This window comes from Aquarana catesbeiana, linkage group LG11 (assembly GCF_042186555.1).
Source record: "Aquarana catesbeiana isolate 2022-GZ linkage group LG11, ASM4218655v1, whole genome shotgun sequence".
Lineage (NCBI taxonomy): Eukaryota > Metazoa > Chordata > Amphibia > Anura > Ranidae > Aquarana > Aquarana catesbeiana.
The window spans coordinates 49349118-49371868 of record NC_133334.1 but is presented as its reverse complement, the minus strand read 5'-3'; the positions used below and the strand labels follow the sequence as shown (position 1 = coordinate 49371868).

Below are 22751 nucleotides of genomic sequence, written 5' to 3'. Positions count from 1 at the left end.
CCTCTGCATTGTGTAAAAAGGCAGGTTTATCCTGTATGGACAGATCCTCCCCCTCCTGCAATGTCTACCTTGGAAAGAACAGGCAAGGTAGCCAACCTCAACCTGCACATGCTCAGTTGTGTCTTTTATGCTGAAGAGAACAATTTCTTGTCACATGATATTGACATCACACATGTGGGCGTGTATATAGGCTGAAAATCTCCACCTTCCTGAACTCTCAGCACTGAAGAAACTGTGCAGTTTATGATGTAACAGTGGTATACAGATCATCCAAAAAGGTATATAGTGGCAGTATTTTAATGTAAAAAGAAGATTTATAAGCTGTGGGCACTGTGGGGGGGGGGGGGCGGATGAACTATTTTCATATTACTGGGTTTAGTAACACTTTAACCACTTGCCGACCGCCGCACACCGATGTACATCGGCACAATGGCAGCGGTGGGCAAATGGGCGTACCTGTACGTCCCCTTTAATTGGCGGGGCTAGCAGGCGCGCGCCACGTACAGCGTGACCGTGCCTGCAGGATTGGCGGACTATGTGTGCCGGTCTCCCGGAGATCGTGTCACAGAGCCGCAGAATGGGGTAGTGCCTATGTAAACAAGACATTTCGCCGTTCTGCCTTGTGACATGACAGAGATCACTGCTCCCTGTCATCATGAGCAGTGATCGCTGTCACGTGAGTTGAAGCCCCTCCCCCCACAGTTAGAATCGCTCCCTAGGACGCACTTAACCCCTTCCTCGCCCCCTAGTGGTTAACCCCTTTACTGCCAGTGTCATTTACACAGTAATCAATGCATTTTTATAGCACTGATCGCTGTATAAATTACAGTGGTCTCAAAATAGTGTCAAAAGTGTCCAATGTGTCCGCCATAATGTCGCAGTCACAATAAAAATTAAAAAAAAATTAAAAATCACAGATCGCCGCCATTACTCATAAAAAAATTTAATAATAAAGATGCTATAAATCTATCCCCTATTTTGTAGACGCTATAACTTTTGTGCAAACCAATCAATATACGCTTTTTACCAAAAATTTGTAAAAGCATACATAAAAAGGGTAAACTGAGGGAAAAAAATGTTTTTTATACATTTTTGGGGGATATTTATTATAGCAAAAAGTAAAAAATATTGCTTTTTTTTTTTTTCAAAATTGTCGCTCTTTCTTTTATTTATAGCACAAAAAATAAAAACCGCACAGATGATCAAATACCACCAAAAGAAAGCTCTATTTGTGGGAAAAAAAGGACCACAATTTTGTTTAGGTGCAACGTCGCACAACCGTGCAATTGTCAGTTAAAGCGACACAGTGCCGAATCGCAAAAAGTGCTCTGGTCAGGAAAGGGGTAAAATCTTCCGGGGCTGAAGCGGTTATACATGACTGATATCCTTCACATTAATAATGGTAAGTGGAAAGATGCAGTATTCTTCCCACTGACTATCAGTGTAACGGGGATGCTTCTTCCCACTAACCACCAATGCAAAGGGTATTTCTTGACTGTCCACCAATTTAAGGAACATTATTCCCAATGACTGGTATCAAGATATTATGCCTGTTGTTGTCATTACCCAAATATTGTCATAATTGCCTGTTTGTTGTATTGTCACTATTGCCCATTTGCTGGCCACATATTGGCACTGTTGTCCATTTGTTGTTGTCCCATTTGTTGGCAACATATTATCATGCTTGCCGATTTGTTGACTGTGTATTGTAACAACTGACTTACCCAAATATATGCAATTGCACATTTGTAACCCATTTATTGTCAATATTAGTGATGGGTTCTCTCCAGAACTCTTGAACATCGCCAAAGTCTATGGGACACGAACATGAAAATTCAAAAGTCCCCATTTTGAAGGCTTATATGCAAGTTATTGGCCATAAAAAGGGTATGGGGGGTTGGGTACTGCCCTGGAGGACATGTACCAATACAAAAATGTATTTATTTTTTTTTTTTTAAAAAGATTGTTTTTAAAGGAGCAGTGGTTTTAATGATGCTTAAAGTGAAAAAAAAAATTCCTTTAAATATAGTGCCTGAGGGATCTCCTTAGTCTGCCTGTAAAGTGGTCCATCTGTACCGTGTATAGAACCTGCTGCAGCAAAGCTAATATTTTTAAAGAAAAAAAAATGACATTTAAATTGATTTTCCCTGCGAGCTTTCTTTATTTAACAGTTTGGGGAGCCAATCTGTATGATGAGGCCACAATTTAGTACACTCGGAACAAGATTAGAGATTTTTTAGATAAATTCTGGTGTTTCTTTGGCAGACTTTGGATGGAAATAACAAGGTTTTGCACCACAGTGAGCAAGCCTTATGTTTACAAGTCAAATTATAGTATACTCAGGCCAAGATTAACAGCTTTTTTCAGATAAATTCTGGTGTCTCTTTCACAGACTTTGGATAGAAGTAACAGGTGCGGCAACATTGAGCTTTGGGTGTTGGTGGTTTAAGGGCTCTGACAGTGCTTTGTGCCCTAATTGGCAAAGTCTAGCACATGACCAGAAGTCAGGTGCAAGGCTTCATCCAATTGGGGCCCCAGAATGCACTAGGCAGCAGGATGTTCGCCCGCTGAGCGCCCCGCAAATTCGGATATTTGTCGAACCGGGGATGTTCGGGCCCGAACTTTTGCTCCGCCCCAACCGTTCGCCCAACACTAGTCACAACTGAAACTTTTTTGCTTATGTATTGTAAAGTCAGCATTATTTTGAGGATCATATTAATTTAAACCTTTGCAAGCATTTCACTAGCAAGCTGCACTGCTATTATTTTGTCGTGATGCACTACATGCACTGCTATTAAATGCTTCAATTATATTATTCTTTTAACTGGCATTATTGTACTAACGACGTTGAAAGGAATAATGTGTGTTTTTTTTGCCTAAATATTAGTGTTCAGTACATTTTTAATAATCAAATGCAGGGGATGTCAGATACTCTAGGTACAGACTTGGCTCTACTACATCACACAGAGAACATACAACAATCAAACAGGAGTCATTACTACAAATTCAAACTGTACATTTATTTAAAAACAAAAACAGTAAAAAACAAAAAAGGTCTTTTTCTATTAAAAAAACACAGAAATATGAAACCACTTACAGTATGTATAGGTAAAGGGAAAGTTTATATATTGGGGTATCAGACAATAGCAGAGACTGCAGAGAAAAATATTGGGGATAGTTTTATCTTTTGTGAGAGGAGAGATTGTATCTTATTTTTACATTCCTTTTCTTTTTTTTCTTCCTAAAAGACATTAGTGATTAAAAATAGAAATCTTGGGGTAATGGGGAGAGGGCAGAAGATTGCATGTTGAAGACAGACTGTAGAGAGCACTGGTTGACTCGGTTGTTCTTTCGGGTTCATACCCCACTGGAAAATGTTGCTGCTTCATCTTCAGTCTTTATTCCTTCCCCTTTCCCTTTTTACCTGTAGAAAAGCACATAAAAATTATTTTTTTCCTATGATGGTTTCATGGTATGTCAAAATGGGGACATTTATTGGAGATTATGTGCGTGATTAATTATGCCACAGAAACCTATAGTTCACAAACTGGAGGATGGGAAGTTCTACGGCTTGGATGACACATAAGGGAGCTAAGAGGCACTGGAGGAACCTGGGGAGTTCCAACACAGGGCACCGTCTGCCACTCTGCAGTGTCCTGGATCCTATGGGGAAATCCAGGAGGATCCAGACACTTACTCACTATTGGCTTGATTCTACCCTAAGTCACAGCCATTCTGGCCTTGTAGAGGAACCCAGCCATGGTGCTGAAATCTCCATTGGCCATATGGAGAGCTTGCTTTCCACCAGAACAAACATAACCTAAAATCTCTCACTAAAAGACAGGAGCTGTCAAACAGTCTTTTTGCAAAGCCTGCATATGTAATCAGAAAATGTGGCTATCCTTTTATACTATATTTAAAGGATAAGTTAACCTTTGTAAAAAAAAAAAAATTATAATATATATTATATATATATATATATATATATATATATATATATATATATATATATATATATATATATATATAAATATAAATGTACATCTTTTTGCAGATAAAAAAAATTTATTACTTTTTTTACTAGGAGCCTGCAAAGCATTGCACCCATGATCAGCAGATCCCAGGTGCAATGCAGGGCTCCTGCAGACTGTCAGTGTAAGCTGTCTGCTCATACCTCGTTCAAGCAGGCAGTTACACAATGACAGGAATGGCATCAATGAACTAGCTAGAGAGCTCAACAGCACCCTGGTATTTAATTTAGAGCTACAAGCCAAAAACCGCAAAGGATGTCGGTACTTGTAGTTCTCCCATTCATGGAACCAAATGACGTGGCTGGGCAGGTGGAGGTGGAGTTTTCTAAATTGTGTAAGCGAGTTTGGGGAAAAGATCCCCTGACCACTGTCACAACGTGGAATTGGTGGGTGGAATTGGTGGGTGGAATTGGTGGGTGGGGGGGGTGGGTGGAATTGGTGGGTGGGGGGGTGGGGGGGGTGGGGGGGGGGGGTTGTTGCGACAGTAACATGTTACATCTTGCATATGGGTGTAAAAAAGGTGAACATCATCCTTTAAATGTGTATGGAGTGGAGAAGAGTCAAAACTGGTGCTTGGAGGATACAGACAACAATGATAAAATACCTGTACATAAGTTACATTTTTCATATAATTGCATAGTATAGTTGCATGGCATGATTCTTTTGATACTAGTTTTTTGAGACAGTGCATTCTATGGTGTACCTTAGAAGAATAGAAGGAAACATTATTGGAATGTTCAGTAGGCACCGCAAATTAGGACCAAACCATATTCACTGAACATGAATGTATGATCAGGAATGTAGGATCGGGGGATTACTACTAGTTTATGGGTACCCTAATGGTTTATCTCTACTCTTGTTCATTTTGTTTAATAAATCAGACCGTCCAAGTAAGCTGTATTTATACTTTTTTCTCCCCTAGGCCAGCTAACCCGTGAACCCCCACTGTCAAACACAGACATAGACATACAGCACCAAAAATTCCCTTACAAATTATAACAATGGCAATATTATGATTAAAATAAAGAAGTTGACTCAAAAACATTTAGCGCAATAACAATCAGTAACCTGTCTGCAGATACAACACAAGTTTTGTAATGACAAAACTATAGATCATCAGTACCATACTGACACGCTCAAACACATCTGCAGACACAAAATTGGTACTGCACTGACACAACCAGAATCTTATGGGTAAGTAGCCAGCATGTAAAGACCCTCCATCCTAGCTGATGGTCATGTAGGGGCCGGGGGAGCTCTGCACACCCAAGGCTGGTGGAAAGGAGAGAGGCCCTTATTAAATATTTACTATATCTATATACTGGAACATACCCCTCAGTGAGGTTGGGGGGGGGGGGGTGACTCCTGGCAGCTTCCTCTTTTGGGACAGTTAGAAATAAATTTCCATTTTTGGGACTTGTCGCCTACACTTCTCCCCACATGTGAACTGCTTGATGGATGTAGAAAGAATAGGACTCCAAACTACACTGGCCTCAAAAGGGAAGCTTGAAACCACATGGCCATGCTGGATGTAAAAATTCAAAAAGGTTTACAACTTATCAATAACGGGGACTCCCAAGAACTCAGAATCGTCTCTCTATATCGTCTCTATATAGAAAACCTTCACCACCTATAGAACCTGGTCCAATAGAGAGAGTAGGACTGTGGTCACTTCTGACATCACAAGTAATGTGCTCCTAACTTTGCTGGCCTCAAGGAAGCCCCGAAACTGCATGGCCACCCCACTGGAGGTTGTAAAAAATCAAAAAGGTTTACAACTCTAAGGGGACTTCAAGGTCTCATAACAATCTACATATGAAAATATATAAACAGTCAACCTTTACTACCCATGGAACCTGGTCTAGTTGTGTAAGTAACAAACATCACTTACTCTGTATTGCACAAACAAATCTTGTACAGTACTGTGTATAATTATCAACCAGCGACAAATATATTTATATAATCATTATATTGTAGAATGCATTATATACAGTAGATATTGAATTAATTAATTCCATATATACAGCATTATCAACATACTATTTATTTCTCCAAAGTTATTTCCACTTTAGGTAAACTGATGCACGCAGTCCAACTTTGTTTCAATCCACCCAGCTATGGTGCATTGAAAGAGTTCAGTACACCAGATGCTACAGCGTTCAATTAAATTCAGAATAAATGGCACCGTTTAAAACTTAGGTTATATTAATCCATTGGATCAGGGTGTCAGCATTTACTGTACCTGAAAAGTGTGTAAACTTCAGAGCAATACAATCTCTGAAAATCACCTCTTATACAATGTATCTACTGCAATCATATGTACTAAATTCATCCAGGTCAAGAATGGACAGAAAAATGCCCTAATGTACCAAAATGTATTCCTTTCTTTAGAAACAAAACAGTGCATTATGCAGGGTAACGATGAAGGCCAACATAGTATAACTCAAACCCTCATACTGGTGTGTCGAGATCCAACATAAGCGATAGTATACATACAGTTCAAGATTGCTCCATTGCCAGTCAAACAAATAACATGCCAGGGTTAAGTAATCAATTGACCTATATGGTTCCCTGGATTCAACGGCTACTTCAGGAGGAACTTTGAAACCTTTCCAAATCATTGACCAGGGTTTTTAGCTTCCATCTTGCTCCTTCAAACATCACATCCATCCTGTTGAAATGTGACGTATGACTTATGCCCTTACTCAGAATGCAATAAAAGCTGGTTTTAAACAAAAAAATTTAAGTACAATGTTTGCTTAGGGACAAGAAAAGGGGGATTTATATGCATATTAAAACAATAAAACTTATTAAGTAGATGCCCATCTGAACCTAGGTACCAAATCTTGAGAGCTGCTATTTGCAATTGTGTATGTGAAAGTGTGCTTGCCAAGTGTTAGCACTGCCCTGAGACTGGCCTACCAAAACTATTACTTCCTATATTATGGTGCATTTGTAGAATATTGTGTAAGTATTGTGGAGATCCAGTTATCCATCTTGAATATTGGTTTTCGCAAACTCACCTTTGGTTTTGGTCTTGATTTTGACGGAGCAGGGTTTGGTAGCTTCAACGGTTTGTTGGCATTCTGCGTTGTACAAGGCCTTCTTCAGTGTTCCAGTGCGGCTCTTTACATTAGTCTCAGTGTTACATTCTCCCCAGTTGTTGAACTTGTACTTGCAGTCAGCTGGAGGGTAAGAAATATATGGTGTTACAGCTAAGCCAACCTATACTGGGCTTGAAATATTTTGTCACCTCTAAATCTATTTTTCAGTATGTTTGGCCTTATGTCTCACTAAATATAGTTTTCAAATGATTTCTTCCGTTGCAAAGTTTCTTACCCGGGGATTCTCCCAGCAACAGCATTTCCTGCTTAAGGTCGACAAAGCTAAGCTGTTCTCGCAATTAGCAGCATCTTTGTCAGCCTTCTATGTGCACTTCTTCAGTTGGCCGGTCAGGTGTCAACCAGATCATCTGCTCATAGCCAACTGAAGGAACAGTAACAGCCAGATGATAACACTGCTGCTAATTACAGTGCTATCAGTCTGAAATAGAAAGTCATGTTACTGATAGAATCTCCAGCTAAGAAACTTTGCAACAGAATCATACAAAAGGATTTGTTTCGAGAAACTGAATGCAGTGAGATATGATGACTAAGTGAAAGAAGCTTTTGGGTTTGTATACACAAATAGAAAGTGATGTTACTCATAGGATCTCCAGCTAAGAAACTTTGCAACAGAATCATACAAAAGAATTTGTTCGAGAAACTGAATACAGTGAGATATGATGACTAAGTGAAAGAAGCTTTTGGGTTTGTATACACAAGTGCTGTAATCCATAATTTTGCTGAATACGTTAAATTAAATCAAATCTGCAGGCACAGTTTGACAACTGAAAAGTAATTACATGCACAGACATGCCCGAATGACCAAGCAGGCACAGTAATGTCTATAGATGAGAGCGGGAAGACATTACAATTTTTTGGTCTCTTTCAAGGGGTAAAAGACAAGTTGGGAGTTCTATTCAGGTTCATTGATTCTTCCATGAGAAGTGTCCATCAGAGCCTACAGAAAGTGTGACATCTTTGTAGCTCATTGCACTAATGTTTCTCTTTATCGTACTGTCTCACCTCCAAAGGGTTTCTTCCAGTTGCATGGAATTTTGCACTTTAGTTTGCTTGTCTCCTCTTTGCATGTCCCCTCCCGAGTTCCCACACCACAGTCCTTGCTGTTCGGGACACAAGGGCTCCACTTCCACTCTGAGCAGTCCGATCCGCCTTTTTTACCTTTGTCTGTGGATGGAAAGAAAAAAGGGGTTGCAAAAGCTGTATGTCAGCACTGAAAAAGAAACTGGAGGCAAAGTACGGGAACTAATGGGACAGATTTATGAGCCCTGGAAAAAAAAGGAAAAGGTCTTAAAGTAGATTGAAACCCTAACTGGGTGACTGAGTATCAAACAAATCCTTTGCCGTTTACCATGAAATACTGTTAATTCTTTTAAATTAAATTTTGGGGCTGACTTCGCGATAGTGACAATGGTGGACCATGCCTGAGCAACGTGTTTTGGCACAGTCACATGGCAGAAGTACAAATGGAAGACATTTATCATCCCATAAGTTACAAAAAGTACCTGAACAAGGACATTTATGGAAGGATCACCAGCTATTATTTAGAATAAAATTTAAAAAGAATGAAAACAACTTTTGTAACCGTGCTAAAGTTGTATATAGGATATTAGTGAGTCTAGATACCCAATGATTCCAGCCTTGTAGTGTGGTTACATATTCTTACTTAGGCTGGCTGGTTCCTGCTTCGAATCATTAATGGGCAGGCTGAATGTACCAAGTTGTTTAATAGATCAACTTGGGTACAACCAGCATGCCGGATTCTCTTGCGATTATCGCAAAAGGCTACTATAGACACTTGCGATAATCACTGTCTTCTTCCGGCGGGGACGGCATCCTCTGCCCACCCCCACCGGGAGAAGAAGACGATGGTCCAAAAAAGAGGGATTCCCACATCAACACCGTCTGTGTTGCTGGGGGAATCGAGCAAATTTATTTCCTGCAACCTGTGGTTGCAGGAAAGAAAATCGCTCTGTGTATGGCCGGCCTAAGTTTTGCTCTGGAATTATCAGCACTAAGGATGAGTGCACCCCCTTGAAAAGGAAGGATCCCTCGTCTTTTTACATTACCCAAGCATTTTATATGAGCTATTTTGTTCCAAGATAAAACTCAGATTCTGTTTTGGAGATATCCCACCACAGCTTATTGGCAGGATTCACCACCTGATCAGTTTGAACCAGAATGAGCAGCTTCTGCATCCCTTTACATATGCCAGCTCATTCAAGTACCTCAACCAAAAGGAAATTCCTGTTGCAGGGGATGTCTGTAATATGATTTCAATCTCTGCACAGACATCTGGGTAGAACAGTGGTCTAAATACGTGGGAATTAATGGCTGTGTCGTTTTTGTATACAAAAAAGCATACAGAGATCCCTGGCAGGTATACAGTAGATACAAGGAAGCGACATTAGAATGTTTGACTGTTTAAATAAATGATAATGGCTGCATTTTGGAAAGAAATAATGATTTTTTTAATATTACAAAATGGTTAGAGAGTTTAACTGGTCTTTGTAGGTAAATGCGGAGAGGAGATAGGGGTGAAGAAATTTCTTTTATAACACTAATTACCTTTCTTCTTGGCGGCCTGAGAGCTGACGGCAAGGATTGCCACCAAGACGATGACACACAAAGCTCGCAATTCCATCCTGTAACAAAAAGAGAACATATAAAACATGATTAAGCATTTTAAAGGCATTCTAGATAAAAATAATTTGGATGTTGCTTGTTAATATTGTCTTAAAACTAAACCTGTCCTGAGAAACAATGTAATCTGCAAAGTTTAACCTTTTGGAAGATGTAATTTGCCTGGCTGGGATATCAAATCAAGGCCTTATGAGTTGCTCGCCTTGGACAAATATGCAGACCAGGACTTCTTGCCTTTCTTAGACTTCAATAATGGCATACTTATTCACGTTACTTAAAGTGTTGAGACCAGAGACAGTCAGGCAAGATAGCTTGGCCAGGTGCTCACCGTGAAATGACAATGGTCACCTGCTTAGAATCCAGGTGTGACCCTCAGAGCACACTCATTCTTCGCAGTTGCTTGCTGCAGGGCTGTTACTAATAGCTGTGGTCACAATGAAAGTGCTTACTTGTGTGCATACCCATGGGCACAATTTAGAAAATGTGCTTTGAGCAGCAGACAAAATCAGGGGTTCAATTCTACACCTACAATACACTGAGAGGATGCACTGCAATATGGGATGTTGATCTTCTCCCTGGCTGGAGAATGGCAAGTATAGACTCTTTGTGAAGCCCACATGGAAAGTCCTTAACACCATATAGATCAGACAAGGTACAGGTATACTTTAAGGCATTAAAGAAAAACAACTATGTATTTGGTAAGTCTGGTAGTAGTTGGTCACTTTCAAAGTGGGTCAGTTCTGTGATGTTGAAGATGTTTTATAGCTTACCAAGCAATCTCTTCAGGAGTGTCAGGAAAATACCCCAACAATTATATCTATACTGGTAGCACCTACAACTTGATCCAATAGTGACGGAATGTATAGATGTAGATTGTAAAAAGACAAGATGGAAAATGTTAAAGTTGTAGAACAACCCTATTTAAGTTATATCATCTCCATTCTTGGTGTTAGGAATGCTCCAAAAGTGTGGTCAAAAATGTTCACACCTCCCACCCTGTTCTTCAAGATATAACATCCACCTTTCTATGTTATCTCATCTCCATCCTTGGTGTTAGGAATGCTCCATAAGTGTGGTCAAAAATGTTCACACCTCCCATCCTGTTCTTCAAGAAAGAACATCCACCTTTCTATGGTGATTGGATCAAGGTGTCCTTGCTCCTCTGTGGAATTACTGTAAATGTTGGGGTATTTCCTCACACTCATTAGAACTGAAGGGGCTTGGATAAGCTATGAAACATCTAACAGCATTATAGAATAAGTCCAGTAAAATGGTTCCAGTGGCTAACTACTAGATGTAGCATAACCTAGATAAATGGGACCCTTCACAGACATATATACTTAGTACCTCTATGGCATGATTTACTAACCTTTACTAAGGTTTCATTTTAGGCTACACCCGCAGTGTTCCCTTAACCAAGCAAGATTCACTTAACTATGCCTATAACCATGCCAAATGAGCATGGTAATTATTCCTTAGCAGGAATGCATAATGTGGCAAATCCTTTCATATATAGTCTGAAAACCTTGTGGGTCCAGTATTTGCTACAATCTTTACACCCATAATAGTACCACTATTTCACCATTAATGCAAATGATAAACTGTAAGCATTAATGGATCATTTTTAGTTCTGGATAGAGTAAGGGAGGGATAAAACCCTGTCAATTTTTTTTTTAATCTGCCCAGCTCATGCTTGGGTGATTTACTCTTCAGTTCCTGCCCCAGAGACACAAAAGGAAGTGGAAGAAAATCTCTACAAAGTGAGAGGAAATACCCTCTTGACAGTTATTAACAAAGCTGGAGTTTCGCGTCACTCCCTGTTCTGGTGACAACCGTAAGATTTTGGGTTTCCCATCACTTTCTGTCTCAGTGTCAATGGTCAGCAGGCCTGTTCCTTTTAACAGTTATTGTTCCCGAGAGTTTCTCCCACTTTGCCTGTTAAAATAGGATCAGAAGGGAATCATAGAGTCTGCAAGTTTATACTGTAGAAAGTTTTTTTTTTTTTCACAATCCCTTTGAATGCTAATAAAACGTCAAAATATGAGACAATGGTCAGCAGGGCAAGGATTGTGAATCTACCTACTCAGGACAGACACCACAAATAAAGACCAACAGAGGTTATAATCCTTTCCTGCTCTATGCAAAACTAGAAAAAATAAAAAAATTTGGCTTTGCATTTATTTTAGAGAAGATCAAGAGTGTCCCATAAGCCAAATACGGTCTAATTTAGCACAAGGGTTTAAAAAATGGTCGCAATAGTAGGGCTTTCAAAAACTTAAACTGGATGACTATCACTATAAAATGCTCATCCAGGATCTAATGGAGTCCAGGAGTAATGTAAAAATAACAGTCTTGGGAAAAACAAGCCACATGGCAGACCCATTAACCCAGCACATTTCTACTGCTGGAAAATAGAGTGCAGTGAGCAATCTCACACACACAGGATGCCCCCTGCTGATGCTGCTGCTAAGGATTCCTGTACAACCCCTAAAGAATCCAAAAATAAAGGCCAGCTCACAAAGGCAGCTCCATCCACGGAGAATAATGTGTTATCCATCCAACCATAGATAATGTACTCTTCAGGGCACTCTATGAATTCTCCAGCCCCATAGCAGAGGTAACCCTACACTCTGCTAACTCTGTAAACGACATTACAAGCTACAAATGTGTTATTTAGCATGTCCCCCTTGTTCAAAAAGGAAACTGCAGTGTAGTTTAAGCGATTACTCTTTTTGAGCAATTATATCTTCAATCAGCATCACTGTTCAATGGCCGCTACATGGAAATGAATGGAATGTAAAGATGAGCAACTTGATCCAATAATTGGCAAAACAGAGAAGGTGTGAATTATACTTGTGCGTGATCCTTGTGTTATTTCCCTAAAACAAGGCAAAGTGGCTGCTGCAAATGCTACTTTCCTGGCAGTCATGGTGGCCCAGCACCTTTAATAGTTCTTTTACTGACCTAGTATGAGCACTCAGGTGCTTTAAATTCATTGGCTACACAATTGTTCAGGACAGCGACCTAAAAAGATTGACATTGCAAGGAAACTAGAATCTGAAGAAGGTCAGCAAGGGCAGCATAATCCATATTTCAGAGCAGGTAAAAGATAAAATCTCTAAAGGCTCTAATCTATCCAAGTTATATAGCTAGTAGTAGTTGGTCACATTGAACTGAACTTGTATTGTAAAGTTGAAGACCTTTCACAGCTTATAAAAGCCATTTCTTCAGTTCTGATGAGTGTCCGGAAATTACCCAAACCATACAGGTAATACCAACACCTCGATCTAATCACCACTGAAAGGTAGATGCTGATTGTCTAAGAAGAAGATGGAAGATGTATGGAACCACCCTGTTCTAGTTACATAATCCCATCCTTCCTGACACCAAATATTGAAGGAAACTAGTGTACTTAGATCAGCAACAACAGACCCTGTATTTCCCTCAGTACAAGTTTCTTTAAACAATCCATTCAATGGAATTTGTAAAAAGAGGTCACAGTAAACCATGCCCTTAAAGAACACCTACCTTTCACCACGTCCACCAATCAAGGCAGCACCATGGCACATTTTCTTTAGCCCACAGAAATCTGTCCTTCCTTACCATGAAAGAACCAGTTGGTGTGTTTGTGGCCCACATACAGGCCAAAGTATATGTAGCACTGACAATTTTTGCCTGTTTCCTTAATGTAATGTAAAAGTATGGGCAGTACATACTTTGGTATTTGTCACCATCTAGTGGCCAGAACGTGAAATGGACTTCAGTTTTATTTTCATTTCAAGAACATGGAGGGATGTTACAGGAAGTGACTGTTTGTTTACATTGTACAAGGAACTGACCTACCCACAATGCCAAGTGACCTCCCATGGACACTCAGCACTGAACTGCATGCTGGGTAGGTTATAAAAGGCCCGCACAGCCATTTTCTTTCTCTTGTTCCTGGGGACGCATGGCCTGCCTGCAGGGCCTGTGGGTGTGTGTGTGTCCCACAGAGCTGCGGCCTACCTTGTGCAGAGCCGAACAGCAGCCTTTGATCCTGCCTTACATCACAGCATGCTGGAGCAGCAGTATGATTGTTCCAGAGACCCTTAAAGGAGGTAACCGAGGACTCCCGATCGTCTGTGAGATGGAACAGCGTGACGGCGTGGCGGCAGCAAACAAACTGAGATACTGTGGAGCGGAGGCATCCATCTGTCTGGACCCAGTGTGGTGAGAGGGCTGATGCCCAGAATATTTGTACCGCACCTTTTCACACTTAGACTATAGACACAGCATTGCTGGGACCTGTAGTCAGAGAAGATCTTATTCAAAAGGACTGAGTTTAAACAGGCCTCAAGCCTACCCTTCACTGCACTACTGACACTGTGTTACTAAAAGCCAAATTGCACTGGAGGCAGTTGCAAGTGCCCTGCACTACAAGAATAGTTCTAACATTCATTTTCCGTTAACCCTTGTTTGTTCAACTGTCGGATTACAATTAACACAACACAAATAGCTAGCAGAAGACAGAAGACTGAAAGGACTGCATCTCTCATTGCAAGGCCTTGCATCCTACCAAAGATAAGAGGAACTGCATTATAAAGCAGGGGGAGCTCCCTAAAAATTGTGTTGTGCTTTATTGATTAACTTTACCTTCCTGTGGTTAACAAGGTGTGCTGGAAATGGGAAGGTGCGCAGAGTTAAGGCGTTTGTGCTCTGAGCATGAGTCCCACTTGGAGACACACTCTCAGGGGTCATCTAAAGCCACGTGCACACGGGCGGACATTTCTGACGGACTTTAGATTTGGAACATGCTTCAAATCTTTACGTCGTAACTCCACCGGACCCAGAAATCCACTCGTCTATATGCTAGTCCGACAGACAAAAACCGACGCTAGCGCAGCTATTGGCTACTGGCTATCAACTACCTTATTTTAGTCCGGTGTACGTCATCACGCACGAATCCGTCGGACTTTGGTGTGATCGTGTGTAGGCAAGTCCGTTTGTTGGACCAGTCTGGTCGAAAAGTCAGATCGTGTGTACGCTGCATAAGACAACTTTATGTGTACAAACTGTTGTGAATACCTGTTGGACTGTTGCATTACGTTTGTGTGACAGTGCAGATAAATGTAATTACCATTTTATATCGGTTCCAGTAAAAATATGTTTCTGGTTATGTACAATTGGTGTGGAGTGTTCTTACTTTTCCAGCAGGTGGAACATCGGATACCCAGGTAATAACAAAGGTATATTATTGTTATACTGCACATTGTGGGGTTATCTTTTACTATTAGCTTCACACTAACGCTGCACCACAGCTGTTTCAAGGGGACTGAGCCAAATTATAGGGGGCGTAAGAGCAGAGTACAGGTCCAATCAAAAACCAGCAGCTCCTTCGGGGTAAGTGCTACATATATTTTCCTCACATCTGGACTTTAAAGCCGGCCATAGATGGATCGAATCTCGGCTAGTGCAGCAGGGACCCTCCGGGATTCGATCCATCTACGGACAGGCTGGTTGTGCTGAAGTCAATTCATCAACCAACTTCAGTACAACCAAATTTTTTGCATGTGATCACTGCCGACAGCTATAGACATCGGCAGTGATCATTGTGTTCTGCTGTTAGGGTAGGCTCCCCTCCGGCAGAACACATTAGTGCTGCAGAGGCATTCCTGTATCAACACTGACTGTGTTTATGGGGGAGTTGACCACAGGTGGAAGGAAAGAAAATTGTATAATATATGGCTTGCTATAGTTTTATCTGCCACCATCCATTAAGGACACACGGGCGCCGCCCCCCCCCCCCCCCCCCATCCATCCGGCCCCTTGCAGGACGCCAGGCGCATTTATTACAATGGCGGGGGTGTTTTTTTGAAGCACTGATTAGAGCCAAAGGCTCTAATAGGCTTCAAAATAGGGTAGACTCGGGACGCAGAGAATGCGCTCACAGGCCACCCAGGTGTGTTACAATAGCGAATGAATATTCGCTATTGTAACACTGTACCTACTCCTGGGCCAATCAGAAAGCGGGTCTGAGACCCGTCACCCGATTGGCTGAAAGGATAGGAGGAGGAGGGAGGAGAAGCACAGCCGCCATGATGGAAGAAAGGGACACAGGAGCTGCTGCCCGATGCTTGTTGCCCACTGCTCCGCTGCCTGATGTCCGATGCTTGCTGCCTGCTGCCTGCTGCTTGATGCCTGATGTCCGATGCCCGCTGCCTAAATAGGGTAAGTGCCGGACTGACTGGCAGATGGGGGTGGTTGTTTGCTGCCCCCCCCCCCCCCCTCAAAAAAAAAAAAAAAAAACACACCAGCAGCCACTGTCTGCCACTAATGATGTCACTATGCCTTCGTGAAGGCAAACTGAAAACAAGCATAATCAAGGTGCTGGACTCATTAAGCAGGTAGTACAGCATGCAGTGTGGGGTAAAGGGAGTCTATTGAAAATGATGGCTATCTTTTGGCCTTGTTTAATAAGAATTTATCAACCAACTGGAAAAGCACATTTGTGACATCAAACCAGTATGCAATGAAATATGCCACAGGTTATTGTATTTAAAAATAATAAGAACTCCATGAAGCCAAAAGCTAATGTAAGACCTTTTCAAGTGTATTTGCCGTCAACGAGCCCTCAAAGGAACTAATGAAAGAATTGGTTCTTATAGCTGGCTCCCATAAATTAGTTTTGTTCTGCCTATCCCAGATTCTTTGGCTGCAGGAGTCTATACATTTCACATCAAACAAAGGATGGCCTTGTACATAAAGCTGCGTATACACCAGGAGTAAATCATTAGAACATTTTTTGATTTTCAATCCATTAATATACTACCTTTGACAAGCAGGGACAAAAACATTTAGAAGGAACAAGATAAAAAATACTTATTGTTTCTAAGACAAAATTATTCCTATTATTACTCTCCCCCCTCTTCTTCCCTTCCCCTCCACACCCGTAAGATATAATAGAAGACTATGGCAAAGCGCAGGTAACCTACAGAAAAGTCACAAGTGCACTGCGCTGCACCCATGGTGTGGGTAACCTACAGTGCATCAGTGTGCAGCCTTTTAGGGGGGCTCAGGATAGTAAGGGCTCATTTACATTTGCAGTTTGGGGGTGGTAAAACCTCATAGTTGAGATGTGTTTTTTCCACACACCTCAACCAATGGTGTAGCGTCAGGGGTTGCAGTGGTGACCCTGCACCATACTCCAGGTGACCTGTGCACCCTCCCTGTCATATGTTTACATTTGCACAGGAGGGGTAGCAATAACAGGGCCCAATCCTCTTCATTTTCCTCCTGCAACCACTGAAAGCCAGCTTCTCCTCCCCTCCCTCCCACCAGTATTCATCAGCTGCTGGAGGAAAATGTTTATTATGATATTCAAAATTCTAAAACATTTAATTTAATTGTGGCCTGTGACTAGTTACCAAATCACTTAAGTGGCCCTTGCTCTTCAAAAGGTTGGGCACCCCTGTCCTAGGCCATAAACATCTTCTGACCTTTCTTCAACCTGGGACCTGACCATTCTCCATCTTCTGTGCTACACATGCCAGTTCCGGGGGAGTGGAGGTGAAGCTAGTCATTAAGTCACTATTTTTTATTAGCTGGGAAATGAGAGCTTCCGTTTCCTCCAATTGTAGCAACTTGATCTCTGTTATGCCACACAAAATTGGCCCAAACAATCCCCATTGCTATGAGTTTCCAGCATTCGTACAAATGCCATAGCTCACCACTGTTCCTCACTTGGAGGGACTGTGCTGCTAACCAAATCTTTTTTCCTGCTTTGCTTTTATTTATTTTTTTGGTTTAAGTATATATATTTATTTTTAAAAATGTATCATTTAAGTACCAAAACTACCCCAATCTTTCATCAAACACTTGCATTTGTGGGTTTAACCAATGACTTTTTGTGTATTATTTATTTGTGGTCTGCAAAACTTGTAGGGGTGTATCCTCTGTCTACAATTTAGTGCTAAGCGCTGTCCCTCTTTCTTATCTATGAAAGTTAGCAGGTATTTTAATCCTGACCATACAAAATTTCAACGCAATTTCAGCAAACCGATTTCAATTGCAAAAAATATCTGGATGGTCAAGGTAGTCCACAGCAATGGTTTCTGTTGAAACCAATAAACCAACAATCTAAAGCAGGGGTCTTTAAACTACGGCCCTCCAGTTGTTCAAGAACTACAATTCCCATCATGTCTAGTCATGTCTGTGAATGTCAGTGTTTTACAATGCTTCATGGGATGTGTAGTTCCGCAACAACTGGCGGGCCGTAGTTTGAGGATCCCTGATCTAAAGAGGTTGTTGGCAGGTTGCCTTGAGTCCTCGTGTTGATTTGAGATCGAAAGCTGGTGGAAAGTGGTTAGAAATTGCCTTGATAATGCCACGAAAATCATGTGAATAGTCAGATAGGGTTATGGTTAAGCCAGCCATTCAAACTGCATGTGAAATGTCTATATAGCCATTTTATTTTGTTTTGGATAAAATAGGGAAGGTCAAAATCTCCCATTTTTTATTTCTCTCCCATTGGGAAGAATTTCCTTCACTTCATTTCCTAAAGATGCAATAGGAAGTGGGAGGAAATCTCTCCCAAATTGTATAAAGTCTCCTCTTAGACACTTGCCACTAGAACAAGTGTCCCCATTGGAATATTTCCCTTTACCCCTTGTCCTGGTGACAACTGTAAAATTTTGGATTTCCCATCACTTTCTGCCCTGCTAATGGTCACCAGAATAAATAGAGAAGATAAATATATGCAAGAGGGACAAAGTCAGCAGTAAAAAAAAACCAAAAAAAAAAACCCTTACAGGAAATAGCTAGCACACGGCCCGTGTACCTCAAACATATAATGAGGTTGAAAACTAGTAAATTGTCTAATCCATCCAGCACCATTTTTGGACGCCAAATGATGGTGTGCTCAGCTTATGTTGATGCTGTATTATACCTCATTTCCCAGAAGGAGTGAACACTATGCCCATACACATTGGGGGGTATGGGTATAATGTTGTATAGTTTTCTAGCAATAAAAGAGCATTTTTAACCTTTCCTGCCCTGTTCAAAGGAAAAGATTTTGGGTAACAATACACACTTTACAGAGACCCTGTCGCCAGACCATTCATTTCATCAACTTATAATAATATATGTTAATTTTAGGGCTGTTACTGATTAAAATTTTCGTGTTCGATTAATCGATTAAAAAAAAACAAACGATTAATCGACTAATTTCGATTAATTATAACACACATACAGATCCAACTACTTTTAGCTGACGTCATGCGTAGCTCCTCCCCCGTATGCGTTACGTTCAATCAGAACTTCCTCAGTGGGGCGGGGCTACGGCGTCGCCCTACAGTCTATTTAAATAGCACCGTTGTGCATCAGGGGGACCGATGGAGAGCCAGAGACATCCATCACCTGCTGAGACAACAAAGTGTCAGCTCTTTGGAAAAAAAGTGCCCTCATCATAAATGTTTCTTGATTGCTGGATAACCAATCAATGTCAGTTTATCGTCAAACGGACTTACAGCCAGGAAAGCCCTCAGATATGTTGATTTTCATAGCCAAGTCCAGGATTTACATAGATGTTTATCTGAATACTTTGACCAGTGAGATCAATCAAATCGTTAGGATCTGTCTTCCTCAATTTATGATTTTCAGGACATCGACGTCACCGGACTCCTCCCCCTTCCCTTCGTTAGCAGACGGAGGCACTTGGGGAAGGGGGGAGGAGTCCAGTGACGTTGATGTCCGTGACGTCACCGGATCTCTGACGGAACTCCCTGAAGACCCAGGAGCCGGCGGAGAGGTGAGTACCTATCAAAAGAATTTTGATCAATCAAAAAAATTAACGAATAATCGAGGAATTAATCTTTAATTTTCCCAGCCCTAGTTAATTTATTGTATTTTATGCATGCAAGAGCCTCCCTCTGTGTAGACATCCAGAAGCCTGCAGACTGCTGCTAGGTGCCGCTGTCTTGGATGTAATGTCAGCAGACTTTAAAGCTGTTACTTAAGTGGCAATCTATAGTATTCCCCTTCACTGCTCCCCTCATCAGACATTTAAAAAGTTATATGGGGGGAAGGGGGAAGAAGAGCTGGGCCAGCACAGACCGCAAATAGACACTTCCAGAAAAGGGGACGGCTATGATGTGGAAGTAGTAAGAGAACTGTGCTAGGGAATGGCCGCTTCCTAAAGTAGTAAAATTTGTTTGCAAGTTCAAATGCACATTGCAAATGACAAAGAAATCATGTTAGAAAGGGAAACAGTGCAAGTAAACATGTAAAACATTTGATTTTTCTGTGTCTTTACCTGCAATTTTTTAGGTCGGTGAAAGGGTCTGTTTAATGCTATTAAAGGAAACTTGTGGAGCAATATGAAGATTGACTTTACTAGTTCATTGGATGCCAATCTATATCAACGGCTTTAGTAGAATCACTAACCTGGAAGAGGTATGTTTGCTCTGAATTTGTACTCATACATACATACTAAGGCCAATTTAAACAAAAGCCAAGGAGCTGGTGGGACAGGCTTCCAATCATGTGACCACTTAAAAAAATGAACATTAATTTTCAGCAAAGAACCAACAGATGTGAAAATTACAGTCACATGGCGGAAAATTGTTTTAAAGCTTTATGATTTGAACCTTATGGGTCTCAGTTTTGAACACTGGCATCCCAAGCTAGACAGTGGTTTCAGCACCCAGGTTTAAAGCGGTATTGAACCCAAAATCAAAAATGTTATATGTTGCATTTTACCAGCCCGTACCAGCATGCCTTTGGAGTGCAGGAGGAAACCAGAATACTCAGAAGAGAAGAAACCCACACAAGTACAGGGAGAACTTGCAAACTCCATGCATGTAGTGTCATGGTGGGAATTTGAACCGATAATCCTAGTGCTGCAAGGTGGAGGTGCTAACCACTATGCCACTAAATTTCATATCATAGAAACAAAAAGAAGGAAATGGAATAAAATGTTGTTTTTTTTTTCTAATTTAGCAGCAAAGATTGTTAGAGGAGGATTTCATGTGTTTCAGATGTACAGGCAGAGATGGAGGCTTTGCATACTTTAGTTTTGATAAAGATCTTAAATACAGTTACATTTACCGAGTGTAAATTAAATAAAGGGGGTCCGCTCATTTTAAATTTGTAGGTTTTTAACCTTAAATACTGAACAGGATGTGTTTTGTTTCTTTTCTATCTTTAGATACAAAGTTGGACTTCCATAGATATTTAGAAGAAGAAGATTAGTTGGGATGCAGGCGCCCAGAGCTTTATGATGCAGAAATATGATCCTTAGAGTTTTAGGAATTGGATTTTGTTACTCTGGTCATCGTGACATTCAAATCTGTGCAAAACGAAAAAACAGCCAGGTACTTACTGGTGCTATTTTGTAAATAACCTTGAATTGTTATCTTTTAGTGTTTTAAAATTGGGAGCAATCAAAGTAAGCAATCAATTCACACAGCCAAGTCTGATTTATTAAAGTATCTAAAGAACAGTTTGTACTGACCTCATCAGCCAATCAGAAATACTTATGCAGTTATCCCATCTGCACTGGACTAATGACCAGTTAAAGCCTCCTTTTATAAATTGGCCTTTGAAGTGAATCTTTGCTGCCATTCTAATCTAAACATCCTGCCTAAGAACAGCATTTTCTGTCTCTTATTTTTCTATACTGGCCAATCAGATTTTAGCTAACCTAAATATAAGAATGGCTACTAATGTAACAGTTAACGTTTCATGTAATAACAACATAGGGGACCCTTCACTCACTGAACTCCAAAGAAAGGTGCCCCAAAGGAAGGGGCCTTTCTCTCTTTGACAATGAATGTAACAGGAGCCTTGCAGGGTCTAAAAAAATACAAATACCAAAAAGGCTTAAAAAAAATAAACAAATCTTTAATTTCCATATACAAATGGTTAGATTTAAAAAAAAGTTTAATACAACTGGTTAAAACCACAGTTACTGTAAGTCTATCCAGGATGGGCTGGTCCTAGCTGAAGAATCGAGAAAACGTACCTATGCGTTTCACAGGGAGTCCCGCTTCATCAGGGCCTTAGATTGAAGCACAAATTTGTACATATACTGTGTAATTTTTGTCAGCCGGTCCGGTGGAGGAGAAGCCTGGGGAGCCCGTGGGGATTAACTCTGTCCCCCCCCCCCCAAAGAGAAAACAGACTCCTTGAACAGTCAAAAGGGGCCAGAATTGAAGAGTGAATCAAGCCACACCTAAGCTTTTAAAGAAAATAGAATCGCGCTAAATACGTGTACAGTATTACATACAAAAAGCAAAAAATCATAAAGTTCAATGCATAAAATATATGTAAAAAAAAAAACAAATCCTCGTGAAAACTAAATGTGATCCAAAAATTAAAAAGTGACTAGAGATCACCCATAAATCATGTATACAAAAAGTCCAAGTGATTAATAGTTGTTCATCTGTGAAAACCAAAGAAAAATCCACCACCAGGAATAGAAGGAGTCACTCCTTACCAAATGGCCACGATCCCCCACTACAGAGGATCATAGCTAGCAGGTACAGCTTAAAAGTGTCAGTGGGAACTTGCATCGGCATCCGCTAGGGGTCATCACACCATCATAAACATCAGTAAACTCGTGGCAAAGATGTACCATAAAACGAGAGATGGAACTCACATAGCGTAAAACCATAAACGTAATTTTATTTAAATACACAAAGTGAACACTTACAATAATCCAGATAAAGTACAGCCTTAAGTCCGGTTCTTGGCCAGGTGAACATGGACAAACCCGTCCTACTGGAGCAATGCACAGCTTAGAGGTGACGTCAGCGTGTCGTCTAGCTCTGCCCTACGCGTTTCGTGACATCATCACGTCTTCCAGGGGCAGACCTAAGCTTTTGCTTATCCTTGCAGCATAGATGGAACCATAAAAAATCTATGTTAACAGCTTACTGGGTGTGCATGCTTCCTTTGTCTGTGTCTTCAAGTGAATGAC

General features: G+C 40.9%; 1 protein-coding gene across 1 annotated transcript in view; it reads right to left on the bottom strand.

The window, feature by feature from the left end:
* Window positions 1-2999: 2999 nt before the first annotated feature.
* Window positions 3000-22751, bottom strand: part of MDK (midkine) — a 41441-nt gene continuing 21689 nt past the window's right edge. Inside the window, exons 2-5 of the mRNA XM_073604288.1 lie at window positions 9722-9798; window positions 8159-8320; window positions 7055-7216; window positions 3000-3424 (exon numbers count right to left, since the gene is read on the bottom strand). Of these exons, the coding sequence (XP_073460389.1) occupies window positions 3399-3424; window positions 7055-7216; window positions 8159-8320; window positions 9722-9797 (426 nt within the window). The 5' untranslated portion in view covers window position 9798 and the 3' untranslated portion in view covers window positions 3000-3398. The remainder of the gene's footprint in view (window positions 3425-7054; window positions 7217-8158; window positions 8321-9721; window positions 9799-22751) is intronic.